Source organism: Epinephelus lanceolatus, chromosome 1 (genome assembly GCF_041903045.1).
Source record: "Epinephelus lanceolatus isolate andai-2023 chromosome 1, ASM4190304v1, whole genome shotgun sequence".
NCBI classification, from domain to species: Eukaryota; Metazoa; Chordata; class Actinopteri; order Perciformes; family Serranidae; genus Epinephelus; species Epinephelus lanceolatus.
The window spans coordinates 35,925,945-35,944,421 of NC_135734.1; the positions used below are offsets into that span (position 1 = coordinate 35,925,945).

The following is an 18,477-nucleotide window of genomic DNA, read 5'->3' on the forward strand; positions in this document are numbered from 1 at the left end:
GTGTCTTCAATGCAGGCCTAAATAGAATTGAGTGCATTTTAAACTTGAATAAGGGTAAAGAGGAGGATAAAACCAATGTATAGTCACATATTCGGTTAAAATTTCACAAATGCTAACACACAGATGCAACCACACTTAATGAAAAATAATAATATTCTAGAAGTTTGCTATGAAATGTTAAGCTAACATTAAAATAACATTCCCAACATTTGGAGGATTTTCTGTGGTGTTTTCATACCATACAATTTAATTCAGGGGGTGTAAAATGAAGGCTTCTATTGAAACAGAGAGCTGCTGCCTGATATGTTGAACCACTTTGATGCCTACTGCTTCCCAAGATACAGTTATTTATTCAGTAAAATAAGCTGCCAAAGGAGGAGCCCAGAGATATAAGCATCAGCCAACAGATGTTTGCGTGTAAAATGAGCTTCAATTTTGTTTCAGCTCCCCAGAACGTTGTTAATCAATTTTGAAACTTGGACAGGGCAACAGCTCTCAGAAACAGACATAATTAAGCCCATTTTTCTTTCACCTGGAGTAGACGTCAAACAGTGGTGAGCTGCCCTCCCTTGCTTTATGCATATGCCTCCGGACCCTAAGCCCTTTGCTTGCGTCATCTGGCCTCTGTGAAAAGGAAATATGAAGCTAGAGAGGGTTATTGCTGCTTTGTTCAGTGTCTAGCCTGTTTCATGTTCTTTATAGGCCCTGCTACACTGGCAGAATTAATTAGAGCACACAACACAACACCTGTTATTTTTCAATTGAATCAACTGTCAAATTGCTTGGCTCCAGATTCAAAACTTTTTACAGAAGAGTGCTCTTTTAGTTTCATGTTTCCATTGCAAATCAGCTAAAACCCACTTGTGAGGCAATATGAGTATCACTTGATTGATAGCAGGACTTGATTGTGGCTAATTACAAGTAAACAGTAATTTATTTTATACATAAATCGTTCAATCAAGCTGTAAGTGTAACAACGCATATATGAAACTGTATGTGGTGTTTTCTGTTAGTGGTGCTTTTTTTTCCATTATTATTTACTAATGTGTCACATTTTATGTAAACAGAGGTCAGCAAATCATGTGTTTGTGTTATTTTTTGTAATGTGTATATGTGTGTGGCTTGTTTATAAAACGCTGTGGGGACCATGTGTTTTTAGTGATTTTGTGGGGACTCACTTCTCATCTGGGGGTCTCTCCCCAAATGACAATCAGTACATCCATCTCATCCATCTTGTCTGTCAGTGTGTCTGTCCTGCTGAATCTGCTTGCTCTGTTTACCACAAATTATATCAAACACAATTGTACATGCCTGTCCCTTCACAGACGCTTGCTACAATGAAATAAAGACATGCATGCACACACCCACGCACTTGCTGTACACACACACACAGCCTTCACTGTCACACTCTTAATACGTCAGATCAACCCCCGGTTTACTAAGCTAATGAGGAGCGTTCCATTGTCTCCTGTTGTGTGCTGTGTTTTCACCCGCTCTCGTTCATGGAGTGTCAGCTACTTGGCTCAGGTCTAGCTTTCGGTGGAACCACAGAGAAAATCAGATTAACCTAAGCCTTTTAACTGCGGTTGGGTTTGATCCCATTTGAGAGTTGGCAACACAGCCTATTTTGTTTGTGTTTAGAGGGAGAATGCATGTGGAGGGAAGAGGAAAGGTTGGCAGAGAAGTAAATGAAAAAAAGATAGGTGACACCAGCTAAGCAGCTTTTTGCTTGGGGACACAGTTCAAGCCAAGGCCATGACACAAAGTGTTAAATAGTTTCTCACCTTTTATTCACAGGGCCTTCTAAGGGTCTTATTCTGGTCGATGTTCAGAGATGGAAAGAAAAGCAAAATAAGTGACTTTACAGTATGAGAGAGATGTGTGCAGAGAGAAAGCCACACAGTAAATACAGATTGGATTCGCACTGTTATCATACTGTTATGTAGAACACACAGAACGCACAGCCATGCCAAAAAAGACATGCATTTCTTATCCATTGCTAGTATAGAAACTGCAGGTTCATCTGCACAGTAAATATATTTATATCTCCCTCTTTCTATGTGCAGTTTGACTTTTTCCTTTGCATAATATTCATGGATAAAAATGCTAGAAATTCTGAACAAAGACAAAATATTGTACAAGGTTTCTTTGGGTCAGTTCAGATTTCTTCATGTCTTTGAAATGGTTTTAGGATTCGACTGGAAGCGAGTGCTTGTCTCATTAGCTGCAATGACTGTGTGAAGCAAAGGCAGAGAGAGCATCCTACTGGTTTTTGCCTTGGGCCTCGAAACTCTCTCAAGCTGCCCATATGCATCACAAACACACATATTTGAACTTCTGTGCTTTTGAGGACCTTCATTGACTTACAGCCCCCTAACCTTAGCCCTCACAACTAACCCTTCCTTTAACCTAACCTGGCCCTAAAACCATTCTTGACCCTTGAATCCGTAGAGAGTAAAAAACTTACCATGTCACATTACAAATATTCTATTAAAAAACTACAGAATAGTGTGATAATTAGCAAGAAGCATCTTCGCAAGTTTCCAAAACTTAAGGATAATTTTGGCTCCAAACATGTAACATGGCATTAAATATGCTCTCCACGAGGGGGACACAAGCCCTGTTTCTGTAGCTTTTTATACTCCATTGCTAAAACAGCTTATCAGTTATTCCTTAAAACTGTCATACACATATCCATAAATTTATCTAAAAGCCAACAATGGAGCAGTTTAAGTGCCAAACAGAACACTATGCTCAAAACACCCAATTTCTAAATGGGCTCAAATGTTTTAAGATGTGATGCTTGTCACAACTGGGCTCTTAGTCTGGACAAAAAAGTTGAGACATATGGGTTACTCAGAAACAAAGTGATTTATTAACTATAAGTAATCAACACAAGTGAAAATAGGTACGAGTCAGTAGTGTGGGGAGTGGATGAGTGAAACGTGCTGTAAAAAACAAAGAAAAGAGGGGAAAAAAACACAAGCAAAGAGGAATGGTAAGGAGGTCTACCAACACCAGGGCTGCATCCCAAGTCCCTTTAAAATTACTACTAACCACCTTATCTAGTCACCTTATCTAACTGTTTAGTCCCTCCCACTTAGGAAAACATTTAAGGAGTCAGGAGTTAGGAGTGAGGAGCGAGGATTGCTGATTTGAGACATGAGACGGCCTTACTCTGAAGCGTCACGTAAAGCGACGTCCTTTTCTGATGACGGTGGCACCTATGGGCGGCACAGCTGGATCTGCTGCATAACGGAGCCAGCGTACATCCTAAGTCACATTATATCCGCTGGTCAATTTGTCTCACAGGGCTTTACAGCATACGACATCCCTCTGTCCTTAGGACCTTCGCAGCAGATCAGAAAAAACTCCACAAAAAAACCCTTTAACGGGGAAAAAATGGTTGAAACCCCAGGAAGAGCAACTGAGAAGGGATCCTTCTTCCAGACTCGTCTTACAGACGTGCAATAGATGTCATACAGAACAGATCAACATGATAAATTAACAGTAATCCGTATGACACAATGAGACACAAAGAGAGACAGAGACAGAGAGAGATGCAGGACAGATGGTAATGACAGTAGCTTACAACAACATTAATGAAAGTAATAATATTAATTAATATTAATAGGCTAATTAATATTACCTACAAGCTATTAAACATTCCACTCACATGACATGCAGGACAATTAATGATGGGCAAATGTGTTTGTGCGTGTGTGTGTGTGTGTGTGTGTTCGTGTGGTTCTGGACATGAGTAGCTGCACATTTAACAGCCACACATCACCGACAGTCCGCTGAACAACGCAACGGGTTGTGATTGAAATAAACTTAATTACAACATGACTTGCATGAAATATCATTAACGTTACTCTTTGTAGTCACGTAGGCATGTGAATTACAGCGTTTCATTGCAAAGAATGCATGTAACGGGTACACTTGCGCTGTTTCTCTGCCATCTCGTTCAAATGAGCCAGATGTAGGGGGCGGGTATTTATACGTCAGAGCCTCAAGCTGAAAAAGACTTCCTGTAAGGAACCTCTCGTGTTGCCTTACTCATCGCACCTAACAGATCCCTCCTAACTCCTAATGCTAACTCCTTACTGGCAGGAATAAGAGACATGAGACGGCCTTAAAGATGGTGGACCTCGAACGACTTCCAGTTCAAGTCAGGAGTTAGGAGTTAGCAGTATAAAATAAGAGACTTGGGATGCAGCCCACGTCTGATTGTTGCTCTATCACACCTGTGCATGGGGCAAGTAGGGCCCAGGTGTGTCCCATGTCACTAATTGCACTCATCACTGTCTGCAGCCCTGTAATGAGACAGCAGACACAGCAGAGGAACCAAGCAGTGGGGCGGTCACATGCAGTTTAACTACAATATGACCAAGGAGCCTCTGGGAGTAATGGGCAATATTTTGTGAGATCAGGTGTAGCAAGCAGATATCCAGCTAAGACTAGATATTTTTGGCTCCAAAACATGTAACATTAAATATGCTCTCCATGAGGGAATCACAAGGCCTGTTTCTACAGCTTTTTATACGTCATTGCTAATACAGCTTTAACTAAAATCAGTTATTCCTTAAATTTGTCTATCTATTAAGAAAAAAGTTGACATATTCTACTCCTCTGGAAAACAGTGGTATATATATCTATAAAAGGTCAATATAAATTATTAAGTATTATTAATAATTATACATAAATTGATGTAAAAAAGCCAACAATGAAGCAGTTATTGCCAAACAGATCACTTTGTTCAAACCACCCAATTTCTAAATGGGCCCAAATGTTTTAAGATGTGATGCATGTCACAGCCAGGTTCTTAGTCTGGACAAAAAAAGTGGGAGACACACAAGTTATGAAGAAACAAGTGATTTATTATCTATAAGTAATCAACACAAGTCAAGCAAACAGGTATGAGTCAATAGTGACAAGAGTGGATGAGTGAAAATTTGCTGTAAAAAAAAACAAGGAAAAGGTGAGGAGGTCTTCCAACACCAGGTCTGATTGTTGCTCTATCGCACATGTGCATGGGGCAAGCAGGGCCCAGGTGTGTCCCATGCCACTAATTGCACTCATCACTGTCTGCAGCCCTGCAATGAGACAGCAGACACAGCAGAGGAGCCAAGCAGTGGGGCGGTCACATGCAGTTTAACTACAGTATGACCAATCTAGGAACCCACTGACTATCTGTTTGATGACAAGAAGCCTCTGGGGGTAATGGGCAGTATTTTGGGAGATCAGGTTTAACATCCAGCTAAGACCTCCTCTTCTTCTGTGCTGATCATTTCAGCCAATCTCTGTAAAACAAAAACAAAAGCTTAAAAATATAAAGACAGACAATGGGTTCCAAGATTGCATTTCAGCCAATGGGTTTTGCCTCTCTAAACAGAGTCTTTGCCTACCACTGAATGGTCAATACTACTCTGACTAAAAACAGAAACCAGAATGCTTGCCTTACCAAAATCTTGTACCATTGCCTACAGATTCTGCATACATATGCACATATCTGTTTATACAGATTACAGTATGACCAACCAGCCATGTATTGAATCAGACAAAGATAATGCAAATCTCAGCTTAGCAATGTTATTTTAATTACAGTTCACGAGATCTGAATCCTGTCTTGATTTCTACCATTCTGGATCCATCTACTGGTTCGCCCATTTTCCCAATCTGCTGCACCTCAATGAATGACACGCGAACACAATCTTCGCCTCTCAGCCCGTTCCTCGCCCACCTCGTGGTATTTATCTGACTGAATGCAGAGGGACAGATATCATATAGTGCCATGTGTGCAGAAAAAAGGCTGGGTGGAAAGCCAAATACTAAGTATGGCCTGGGGTAACGGAGGCCTGTCAGCTCTGCCGTGTTGTCTCACAGCTGGCCGAGTGGGTCACTGCGACAGATCACCTCCGTTTGGCCACGTCACCGCCAACCTCCAACCCCTGGGAGAGTCGGTTTGAAATAGCTAAATGTTAAGCCTGTCTGAATCACACACACGCACACACGTCACATCACATACACATGACCACAACATTTACTCACCTCATGCATGTACAGAAAAAGTAGCAAAACAAGCACACACAGGCACGCGTAGGACATACAACAGAAGTGAGTAAAAAGAGAAGCAAACCAACACAGACAAGGAAAAAAGCCAGACAGACTCACAGTTTTGCCAGACAGTATTTCATGAGTAGGAGACTGAGTGAGTCATATGTTCTACTCACCAAATGCCTCTTCCTTTTGTCCCTCAAATGGTAATGTTGAATCAGACAAACCAGCAGACTAGAGAGACTGGAACACGCACTATTTCCTGCAACATCTTTTTAGATCCACCCTGTTCATATTGATGTTTATGGCATAAAGGTCTGTGTGCATTCGATGGAACTTGATGTGTCCTTTGATGCAGCCCTTTTGCTGTTTCAGTGGTTCTCTGCAGGTGGTAATTTCTCAAGCCTAACTGATGTTTGTCAGTGCAATCCAAAAGGTCAAATAGGAGGATTTTCCGATCTGAATCAAAAAATTTAGGGGAAAAAAAAGACAAGTCTAGCAAAGACTGATCTGATCTTGTATCAATGGTTAAAAAATGATCATCTGATTTTTTTGTTTCTAAAAGTCTAACAATCAATGCTGTATTTTTTTTCTGGTGAGCAAAGTCTCAGATTTACTGTGTAAACATCAGCTAGCTTCACCACCACTAAAGGCAGCATACTATACCAGATTCTTATACCTGGTGTAGGCTATATACCTCCTCTACTTCATCTAGACTGAATAGCAGGCCACCTGACAGGCTAGTTCTATGATAATGAGGTATATCCCTTGTTGTATTGTATGTGATGACCTCCGCCAAGAAGGTCATGCTTTCAGCTCAGTTTGTGCATTTGTCTGAGCATTTGTTTGTCAGCAGGACTGCAGAAACACTAGTGATTTCCATGAAACTTGGTGGAAGGTTGTAGCATTGGCCAAGAAGTAACCCTTTACATTTTGGATCCCATCTAAATTCCAGGGCGGATGCAGTAATCACAGTCAAACATTGTGGTGGTAGCATTACTGACAATAGCTAACAACTGCTGACTGAGCTAACAGTGCTAATGGGGACTAGCTCACAGTTATTAGGCCGACTTGGTAGAGGGGGACTGGAGGGTGGGCATTATGTTTTTGCAAAAGGCTGTCTTGCCACAGTGGGTCAGGCCATAGTTAAGCTGACAGAATAACATTGCTAACAACAGCAACAGTGCTGACAGAGCTAACAGTGTTAGCTCCACAGCTAATCCCTAGCTAACCACTATCCCGTGCTCACCCAGTCAGGGTAGTGTACAGTGCAGAGTGGCCATGATAAGTTCCCCAGCAGAGATATGAATAATGGCAGTTTGCTGTTACATTAATGTTCTGAATGTCGTATACTGCACTTTCATCATTGCGAGATAGGGCATGTGGTTTTGGCAGAGGTCTACACTCTCCAAGTGCCCTACATAGTTTTATTACATGCTTGCTAATAAAAGATCCATCAAATTATGCACTGTAGCTACTGAAATGTGGGCATACCAATTTAGATTTTTATTAAATATATATTACTTTCTAAAATAAATTTGTTTAGCTATGAATCCAATTTTAGCTCTTTTCTTTTGACGCCATGGCCCCAAAAAGTATAAAACAGCCATTCTTTCATCCTGGAATTGAATCAAGTCCAGAGCAATGCACCGAGACATTTCATGCTCCACTGGACACCATGAGGATGCTTTTTAACCACTGAATATAATGGATGTGTTTGAAAACACACCTGACGCTTACAGTGCATTCCAGGCTTTAGAGATGAACCTCTCCCAGCTCATTTTAAGTAGTTGTGTGTTTATTTATTTATTTATTCATTACCTCCCTGCTGCCATCGTGAAATAGTTGATTTCTGCTGCAGATGAGAAAGCCTCCTCCCTCTCACAACCTTGACCTTTCAGACACCTCTAGTGCAGATGAGATGTACTTTTGGGAAAGTCTCCCCTCTTTGCTTTCCAGAGATGCAGGAGATTTAAGGGGGTCAGGAAAGGGGACTGCTAGATAGAAATCTAATTAGGTGATTGTGCTTGAGGGAGCTTCGCTAGCTGCTCGATAAACTCCCACACTCTCATTTCCCTCTCTCGCTTCGCTCTCCCTCTCTCCCTCAGCAGTTTGCACTCACCCCGAGACGCCGCCTGAGAGTCCCCCTGCTGAGGGCAGAGTCACAGGACGCAGATCACGGCTCACTCACTACATCTTCACTGCTTTTCATATTTCTTCAAAGAAATGAGTAAATCCATCCATCGGCTGATAACAAAGCTTTTGCTTTAAGTGTCTTCTCTTTGGCTCATTATTCCTCTACCTTCGGACTGAAATAAACCTGAAAGGGCCCCAAAGAATGATGAGAAGATGCGATCAGGCCTGCTTTGACATACAGCACGCTCAGTTGGATTCTCCATAGATCACTGTGGATTGGATGGATCTGTGGTTGTCTTTGAAATAATGAAACTTAAAACTGCATTGTTCAGCAAGTCATGTGAGCTCATCATACAGTCGTGTGGCAGCCTTTGCAAGCACTGTCTCCTACAAATATCATTCATATGCAGTTTATGCTTGTTGGTGCTGTTCAGAGACAAAGCAAGAAGTAGTGTAATGCTTATCTGACCCTTATCATCATGAGGAAACACACTTGTTATGTGTATCCCGAGTCTTCAATTTGCCAGCAGCTGTTGGCAAAAACAATAAATAGGTGTTTTGATGCACATCATACACAGCTGGCATGTATTGCTCTTAAAGGGATAGTTCGGTTTTTGAAGTGGGGTTGTATGAGGTTCTTATCCATAGTCACTGTATTACCTAAAATAGATAGCAATTGGCATGCCCCTTGTTTGGAGAGGCAGACAGGAGTATGACCATGGAAGCTAAGTACTGTTCTGCTGTGGACTGGGGCAGCAGCCAAATGCATTTTAGCCACCTAGAAAAAAAATCTACCAGTTTATGTGCACTACATTCAGAATACTTTCACTGCTTAACTTTACCAGTGATTTCCTAGAGGGAACTAAGGATGCTTTCACACCTGCCCTGTTTGGTTCGGTTCAGTTGTGTGGTCCTTTTGGGCAGGTGTGAACGCAGCAATCACACTCGGGTGCACACCACAACAACCAGATTGAGACCTTCTTGAAGAGGTGGTCTCGGTCCGGTTACAACCGAACTCTGGTGCGGTTCGTTTGTGGCGACAACATGTTCTGACCTCAATCAGAACCAACTGCAGTCACATGACACATTGTTTGGGTTAAACATGAGCATGTTACAGTCCTGGAGGATTATTAATGTGCACCTCCTCCTGTACTGCCTTAATATGCACATTCAGCACATCCAATGCATCAAAACATTGTTTTCTAGTTGGAGCCGCGCCTCGTTTTCAAACTGTATGGTTTGACTAAAATGAACAATGACAGCAATATAGTCCACGATGAGCAGCGCTAAAATCAACCTGCGTAGTTGTCCCTCCATTGTGACATTAGAAAGTGTCACATTTACCTTGCAAGTGTACTCTTCTTCAACGTTTTGTTTACTTCCTGGATTTTTCCTGCATGAAATTTCTGACCAATCAAGAGCAGCTTTCTCGCGCAAGGCATTTTATCTGGTCTGCTTGTAAATGCTGCTGTGAGAACACGAACCAACTCTAGGCAATTGTGCAACTTTGTAACAAAATTAGTTCCTGATTCAGACCAAAGCAAGTGAACTCTAGGTCTGAAAGCACCCTAAAGTTGTTATATTGCTCTCTTTAAAGCCACAGTGTGTAGGAATTTCTCCCATCTAACGTTGAAATCATATATTGCATTCAAACAGATGGCGCACTCTAGCGCCTCACTGTTTCAAACACGTATTGCAACAACTGTAGCCGCTGTGTACCAAAAAGCTATGATAACACTGATGAAACCATGTCATCCGATACTACATGGAGTATTCATTCAGGCTCCTACACAGACACGCGCGACGCGAGTTGACAAACCCCCTCCTCACCATGCTGGCTGTGTTTACAATGTAGGACTGTTGGGGCGGATGTAAATTGAAACAAACCAATCACGTCTTGTCCTTTGACAACTGACACGTGGCTCAACCTCACACACCTCATCCCTCTCCTCGCATTACTGCGCCGCTAACAGCTGTTAGTGGCCAGCGGCACTACTGCCACATAACAAAGTCCCACTCTTTGAGCATAATGCAGGATCGTGTATTATGCAGCATCACGGGAGACGGAATCCTCGTTGCCAAGAAAGTGCAAAAGGGAATCAAAAAGGCAGCGTGACCGGCGAATTAAAAAAACAAGGGTCAGCATTGGGGTTGCCTTTCCCAGGTGGAGAGAGCTGCTGAAGGAGAAAGGTAATACAATCGCAGGCCAGCGCTAACAGCGGCTAACAGCGGCTAGCGGCTAACAGCTAACAGCGGCGCAGTGATGCGAGGAGAGGGATGAGGCTGTTAGCCACTGGCCGCTAACAGCGGCTAACAGCCAACAGCGGCGCTGGCCTGTGATTGCATTACCTTTCTCCCTCAGCAGCTCTCTCTACCTGGGAAAGGGTACCCCGATGTGGGCCTTCGTTTTTTTAATTCGCCGGTCACGCTGCCTTTTCTATTCCCTTTTGCGCTTTCTTGGTGACAAGGATTCCGTCTCCCATGATGCTGCATATGCATGATCCTGGGTAGTCCAGGGTAGTAGCGAAGCGCCTCTTGCTCCTCTCCTTCGGCTCCTCAGTCACGCAGTGCTGGCCTGGCTCTCAACGAAAACGCCGAAGGCGGTACTGTATGTCCCTTGCTGGCGGGTGTATTCTCAAGATGGCGAAACGTAATGGAACCCCACAGACGACTTACCCGCACAATGTACAAACAAATCCGAAATTCTCCTTTTACGAGAATAAGTCAGATTATTGGTGGAGGTAATAGTACGCCAGTGATAACATATTTATGAATGCAGACATCAATTTTTGCCAATAAACAACTGAAAATGTTACACAATGTCCCTTTAAAGCCAAACTCCATTGGGATAACAGTAATTTAACATCCCTGAACACCAGAGCTACTGGTCTACCACTGCCTTGATCAGTTAGTTTGTGTTTATGTTTAAACTTTGGTGTTTAAAAGGGTTAGCTCAGATTAACCAAAGTCACAAAATAACCCAATCTAATGAAATGATTGAGGTAGCGGTAGACCAGCAGCTCTTATGTTCAGCAAGCTAAAATTACTTTTTTCTCTATTGAATTTGATGGTTTTGATGATCATCAATGGAAAACGGAGGCCATTAACAGCTACCCCATCAGAAAGGGCTGTCTGACAGCAAGGTAAAGTTGATATACTATTCTCAATTTGGCATACACTAAAGCTGACATAGATTTTTTTTAGGTAGGACTTTTTGCAGGTGGCTAAAATTCATTAATCTGCTGCTGCTGTCTACAGCAATACATTCCTTAGCTTCCTTGGCGGTACTCCGATCTGCTTTTCCAAAATTGGGAACGTGCCGACTGACATCTACTGTGTGTAATACACTGACTATAGGTAAGTACTTTGTAACCTGACTTCAGAAGATCAGAACTATCCCTTTAACCCTTTGCAAATCAGTTTCATTTGGCTGACTTTAAGAATATGGTACCCTAATCATACTTTAGTTCCAAGCCTTGATATTGTGGACTGTTGAGTTGGCAAACGTAGCATCATTTTCCAGGTACATTCAATACAGTATGAACATTGGGTTTGATATCTATCTATATCTTATGTCTGATATCTTATTTCGCTATCAGAGCCTTACTCTCAGGCAATAAAAGGCATCACAGTTTATGAAACTATAGCAATCTGTCCCATGGGTGTCAGATTTGAGATGGCATGTAATGATATTTTTTCTCTTTTAATCACCTTTGTAGAAATACAGGCAGTTATTCCTGGTCCATGTGTTTCTGTGTGTATTTCTCGAATGCAGATTTTGCAGCGTGCTGAGGAAGAAGCGTGTGATTTACCCTGAAATCATGCCGTAGCATTTTGTAATTACAAAGTAAGCCATATTATCCCAAACAACCTCCCTGAGCTGTGGGTATGACTAAGCCTGTTCTGTGTCTGTGATGCAACGTCAATGCTGAGGAGCTGTTTATTGTGAAGGTACAATTGTGGCCCGGAAGTGTGCTCGGCAGTAGCTTAGTCACACAGTAATGCATAGCCGCCGCTCAGGCTCATAATTTCAGAGTTGTATGCGGTGCAATAAATGAACGAGGCTGTCTTGCACAGACAGGCGACATGAGCTTAAAAGTTACACAATAAAGCAGATGTCTTTATGTACCAGGAGGGTGTGGAGTATATCTACGGTATTGTTGTTTGAATAATCAATTCGCAGGTGGGTGATAAATGAGGGACACATTTTTCTGGAAAGGACAAGCATGAGAGGGAGATACTTTGGAGAAGATAAATGCAAAGGACAAGGAATCAGAGGAAGAGGAAATCACATTGATGAATAGAGAGAATAGGTTAAAGAGGCAGAGAGATACAGGGGGAAAGAGAGACAGAAGAAGAGTTCAGTCCAGTAAACAAAGCCATGTTTAACATTTTATAAGTATCCTGCTTCCTGCCCCTTAAAGAGGAGACGGCTATTATAACGGCTGAGTAATGGTTTGATATATTTCCCTGGATCTTATCTGATACACTAAGCTTTTGTGAGAGCAGACAAAGGAATTACAGCCATCGAAAACCCTGCTTTAATCATTCTGAGAAACACCTTACTTAATAGTAGTTCTGGGGGTTGTTTGTCATGTGCGTCCCTGCAGATCTCTAACAGCGCCTCTCAGTAGTTCACCTGTGAGTGTGTGTGTAAGGAAGAAGGGAGGGGGAGGCTTACTGCAAAATAAAACATGGCTTCCTTCAAGGTTCTGCAAAAATTTAAGACAATTTTTGATGATGGAAAAATCTCTCACTGAGCCTCCCCACCTGCTTTTATGTGCTTCAGCTCCTCCTCACACAACTCACTGAAGGGTGTTGGTCATTCAAGTTGATTAAGGAATGCAGAAATACAGAATCTTTTAATTCAGAGGGAAGAAAAAACAATCTTTGGACTAAGAACAGACAAGTAAGAACGGCTGACTGTGTGTGCAGTAGGCGTAATGTTATAGATACTTGTAGTGGGATGAACTGTTGCTAAACAAATACCCGGGCTATCAAAATGTGTAAGACATAAAATAAAGAAACTGAGCTTTCATAAAGTCGTTAGCAGCTCTCAGCTTTTCCTGTAAACCAGGATTAAAACAATTATTGTGTTATTGACAAAATGACACGTGCCATCTGTGCGAGGTGTCTGCTGCCTTCTGGGATAGACAACACAACAGGAGTGGAGGCAGTGCATGTACATAACTGATGTTTGAAGGACAAGCAGACAAAAATGTGCGTACTTATCATATGCAAACTTCACTGAATCTTTAACAAGGGTTTTAATGTGGTGTGCTACTGCTAGGCATTAAGACTTTTCTTCATAGTTCAAAATTGACTGTACCGAAATAGTTTTTGGGAAGTACTTGCCAAGAAATGTTGCAGAACTTCATAAAACAGCTATTTTTTTTCAGTTTTGTACAGTTTAAACAAATACGATGTGTCATGTTAATTGCTAGTTAATTTGAAAATATAATCAAAATCCATGACAGACTTAATGTTTTCTTTTTTTAGTAGCATTATATAAGTCAAGACAAATCAGACCAGCTCTGTGAATAATATTTACTTTCTCTGTGTGACTCTTTGTCATATTGCAAAATGTCACAAATAAAGAGCCTCAACCAAAGGCGGAAAACCAACTCACTTTATATTTTATGCCAACAAATACTACTCGCAGTAGTATATTGTTACCATGGTGCTTTAGGTGTGCAACATCAGCTCTTGCAACAGTGCTAGTAGAAAAATCAATGTTCCGCAAATGTATTATCAAAAGAACACATCCATGATTTCAACTGGACAAAATTAAGCTTTAAAATATTGTCATACATAGAATAGAATCAGAAGAGTTTTTGTTAGCTCAGGACAAACAAGCATCATTAAAAGCAATGGTTCCCAACTGGTCCAGCCATGGGGTTCAGATTTCTCCTTAGTAATTAATTCAAGGTCCACACAGTTTAATATATTCAGCATCATACTCGCGTTCGGCCATGTTGTCAAGCTAGTTTGCTGTCTCTGTCAAACAGCTGTCTGTTAGTCACTCATTCTGCAGCAGGAAATTGCACTTTGAAATAAAAGCTATATGCCGGTAATTCACTTTAATCCAATAATAAAGTAAATTTTTTACAATTTTGACACGTTCACGAGTTATTTGATGGTCCATTCAGAATGGACCCGCGACCCACTTATGAACCGTGACCCATCAGTTGGGAACCACTGATTTAAAGCACCATCAATGTCCTCTCATCCCAGGTTGTCAGTTACTAACGCCTTCTCAACCCTGTCATGTGTGATATCTACGCTGAAGGCACCCATTTTGCATCTCTATGACATGCACCCTTTAACACGTGATGCTCAGTTGTCTCCTGGGTGAAACTGGTAAAAGGTGTTTAAAGTTGTCAAATAGTTGCAGTAATGTTCAGGCAACAAAAGTACTTGGTTAGGTTTAGAAAAATCATCATGTGGTTTAAAATAAGTACGTAACATGACGTAAATACGTGATATGATTGACATATGTATGTCAAGAACAGATCTAAGTTACTTCACATTGCAGATGACCCTAATGAAGGCGTCAAGCTGAAGAACTTGGTTTTTTTAATAAAGCTCTATGTACTACAAGTGTTGCTGGAATTTGACGCCTGTAATGTCTGTTAAAACAGTATTGACTTTACATCAAAATTGCAGTGCAGTAAAAATAGCACTGACTTTTGGCATCACCAGAGCAACGCGGTCTCACTCCAAAATTGTCAAAATCTGGCACTTGGGCAGTGACTTGTGGCGTCAGACACTGATGAAAAAAGCTGTCTTTTAACGTCCGCATGATACGTGACCAGTCGCTGTCATAGTTTAACGGGTGCTCGGCACTGTCAGGGGGAAATGCAGCAGGACAAGGACGAAAGCTAAGGCGGCGAAAGTCTGAGTAAGGCAGGCGGGAAAGGTGGTGAATGGGTCCAATAAACACAGACTTTCACCTGGGAAAGCAGTGTCTGCATCCCAAAAGATTATAAAGCCAAACTCTGTTCTTTTTTCCTAAACTCAACCATGTGCGTTAGTTGTTTGGGGAAATGAACATCAATATGTAGTGCGTTTTTTTGGAAGAGACTGTATGTAAACGTTAAATTTCCTGTGAAACCCAAAGTGTATTTTGAAAGAAGACAATGCATGTAACAGGCAGAACTTGGAATGGCGTTCCAGAACGTCAACAACTAATGCACCCAGGGTACCTTGCACGTCATTTCTGGACGTGGAAAGTCCATGACCAAACAGCAATAAGTGATGAGGTTGTAGTGAGAATGTGTTGACCAGGGACAGAAGCAGCAGTCTCCTGGCTGAGAGTCTGTTTGTTTGTCCTGTACACCGCCCCTCCCACCCTTCATTGACTTCCTTGCTCTTATTACTTCGTCAGTTGCTCTGAGCAACAAATATTGCTGCGGATGGGTTTACATTGGAATTAGATGAAAACTCGGGGCATCATGGAGACACAGAAGGGTGCATTCAGCGTCAGTATTACAGGCCAAGGATCTTGACGAAGTGGCTGTTTTTGACAACCTGGCAGTGAGAACAGGCTGATCTGACTGATTATAGATTATAGTATTGGACTACATATTTTGGGGGAAGTTCATTTATTCATTCATTTTCCATAACTGCTTATACTGTTAGGGGTCATGGGGGTACTGGACCCTATCCCAGCTGGCATTGGGTGACAGGTGGGGTGCACCCTGGACTGGTCACCAGACTATCACAGGGCAATTTGGGGAAAGTGAGTCATTAAAACATGTTGTTGTTGTTGTTGTTGTTGTTGTTGTTGTTCCTGTTTTCAGTTCACACAGTTTACACTGACAGTTTCAAGACACTTGGATAAAATGTATTTTAATACATAAGGGGATTCAAGTTTTTTAAAGCCTCAGGCTTTTACTTAAAACCAAAACATATTAGCTTGTCTCATCATGCTGCTCTGCTGTTCTGTTTTCCTAGCATTCATGTAGAGAATTTTGACATTTAAGCTTCTTTCAAAACATATTTTAACAAACTCTGTGTTTGTACTGCTCTGTGTGCAGTAAACAAAAGGTGAGGGAAATCAAAATAATAACAAATCTGTGGGCTCATACGTAGTGTGGCAGCAGAGGAGGAAACAGAGCTGACAGATGTGATGTGAAAATATCATTTATCAGCTTGTGGTTGGATGCTGGCTGCAGATTCATAGGATGAGAGGAGGATGAATTGTCACCGAGAAGCCTGTGTTAAGGTGAAAGGATCTCCAGGGGCTGTTTGATGTCTGTTCAGCTCACAGTGAATCATATCTCACCTTATTGTGTCCACACAGAGTTCTCAAAATTGGATCACAGTTGAATTTTATCTTTGAATGTGGATCACTATTATTATATAGGTTTAGATAGGAGGGCGACACCCTCGCTAAGTCTCTGTGTCTTTCTTTCTGTTCTCCACATTTGCATTTAGTCTTTGCTCTTTCTTAGCGCAAATACGGCAGCCCCACAGAATATCTCACTCCCTTTCTGTTCAAAAAAAGGTTTTTTAGCGAGGCATTTTATGATAGTTTTGCATTTCTAACATTAAGACATTTTTATGTTGCTATGTCAACTTTCCGGAGAAAGACTTTTTTTTTATTTATTTTTTTTTTATCTCTTTGTGACTGTAGCCCCTTTGAACTGCACTTTCACAGGAAGCCTTCTGAGTCTGTTGCATCCAAGTACACTCGCTCCACCTCACTCCCTCCCTCATGAAAGAGGCATTTGAAATGTAAAGTGTAAAGTGCTTTTCATATTCATTTTCTTGTTCCCATTGAGTGGATCTGAGCAGAAAATCTAACCTGTGTTTCTCTTCCCTCTTTTTTCCTTTTATTTTGCTTTCTCTTTGGTTGCTTGTCTTTCCGTAGCTAATTCACACCATCAGTGTGGTGGACAGAGACGAGCCTCAGACTGGACATCGCTTCTACTTCACCCTGGCCCCCGAAGGCCCCAACAATCGACATTTCGCCCTGTGGGATTTCAAAGGTGAGAGGGCAAAGGTCCTGTATTGGGGGGTTTGGTGAAAAAGCACATTATCAGCAAAAATAGATTTTTAGAGTGTAATGGTACGAGCAGGAATCTGTCAGAGCGGTTGTTTTACTGTTTTTTTTGAGTGGGTGTGCGCACATTTTAAATGCAAACAGGTGCTGCAAAACTATGCTTGACTGACAAATGTTCAACATCGTGATGAAGCTCATAAAAACGGAAGAGTTTCACATGATCTCACTATTTTGCTGAGTGATTGGCAATGTTTGATGAAATGCTCGAGGGCATTCTGCAAATGTAGACCTGAAGGCAATATTGAGTTAAAGTAGTTTAAAAGACTCCAGCTCTAGAAAACACATAGGTACCTCACTGAGGTGCCAGATGGTTGATGCTTTTAAAATAAGATAATTTATAAAGTACACTACAGGAAGATTTCAACAATCTTAGAGGACTTTTTTTAAAGCAGTGCAAAGTAGTGTATAGTTTTCCCCCCTGTTGCATTCATCTGATTACACTTTTTATTTATTATTTTTGAATAAACACCACCTGTTCTGGTCCTCCTAGCAGTGTAATACTATTAGATAGTATTACATGCATACATATCTGACTTTCTTTACTTGCAAAAAGACATTTTTCATTGTTTGTTTAAGGACATTTCCCTGACTGTTTACACTGCTTGTTCCCACTGCAGTAGCATTTTATATTAATGTCATTTTCTCTTTTCTGAGCACTTTGTGTAGCACAAAATCTTTCCTGGATTCCTCTTAAAGAGAATGTCAACAGCATGAAAATTGCATTCTGTGAAAACATTCACACGTATCTGCACAATGTAAGGAAACATTAAAATCACTGAGCTCCCCGGTGATGACTTTGTTTTTTTTTCTCTTCTTCTTTCCTTTTTTCATGCTTGTCTGTGTTTTTTTCGCAAACGCGTTTGCAGAGCCTTCGTTTAGAGATGTGTACCTAAGTGAATGTGACATGTGGCTAAATCAAGATTGATCTGACACCAGGAAAATGTCAGGAGAGCAGCCCTAGCAAGGGAAATGTCACCGCGTGAAGGCAGCGAGGCCTGCTGCAGTCGGGTTCACATGCATGTGGAATTATATATACATAAAATGGGACTTGTGTAAAGTGCATACACATACTGTATGCACACATGTGCATAGGCATGCAGGAAAATGTACAGCAGAAGTGCCCCTCTGGCTCTTTTCTCCCCTGTACACATTAACATGCAAACATGAATACATATATACACATCAAAACATCATGCGGACCATGAGTCTACTTCTCT

The 18,477-nt window shown here is 41.5% G+C and overlaps 1 protein-coding gene across 2 annotated transcripts in view; it reads left to right on the top strand.

Moving 5' to 3' along the window:
- The window catches only part of cdh22 (cadherin 22), a 249,081-nt gene that overhangs the window by 211,375 nt on the left and 19,229 nt on the right, over positions 1-18,477 (top strand). For both annotated transcript variants that reach the window (XM_033627226.2, XM_078169868.1), the window contains exon 11: positions 17,069-17,186. In XM_033627226.2, coding sequence (XP_033483117.2) covers positions 17,069-17,186 — 118 coding nt within the window. The remainder of the gene's footprint in view (positions 1-17,068; positions 17,187-18,477) is intronic.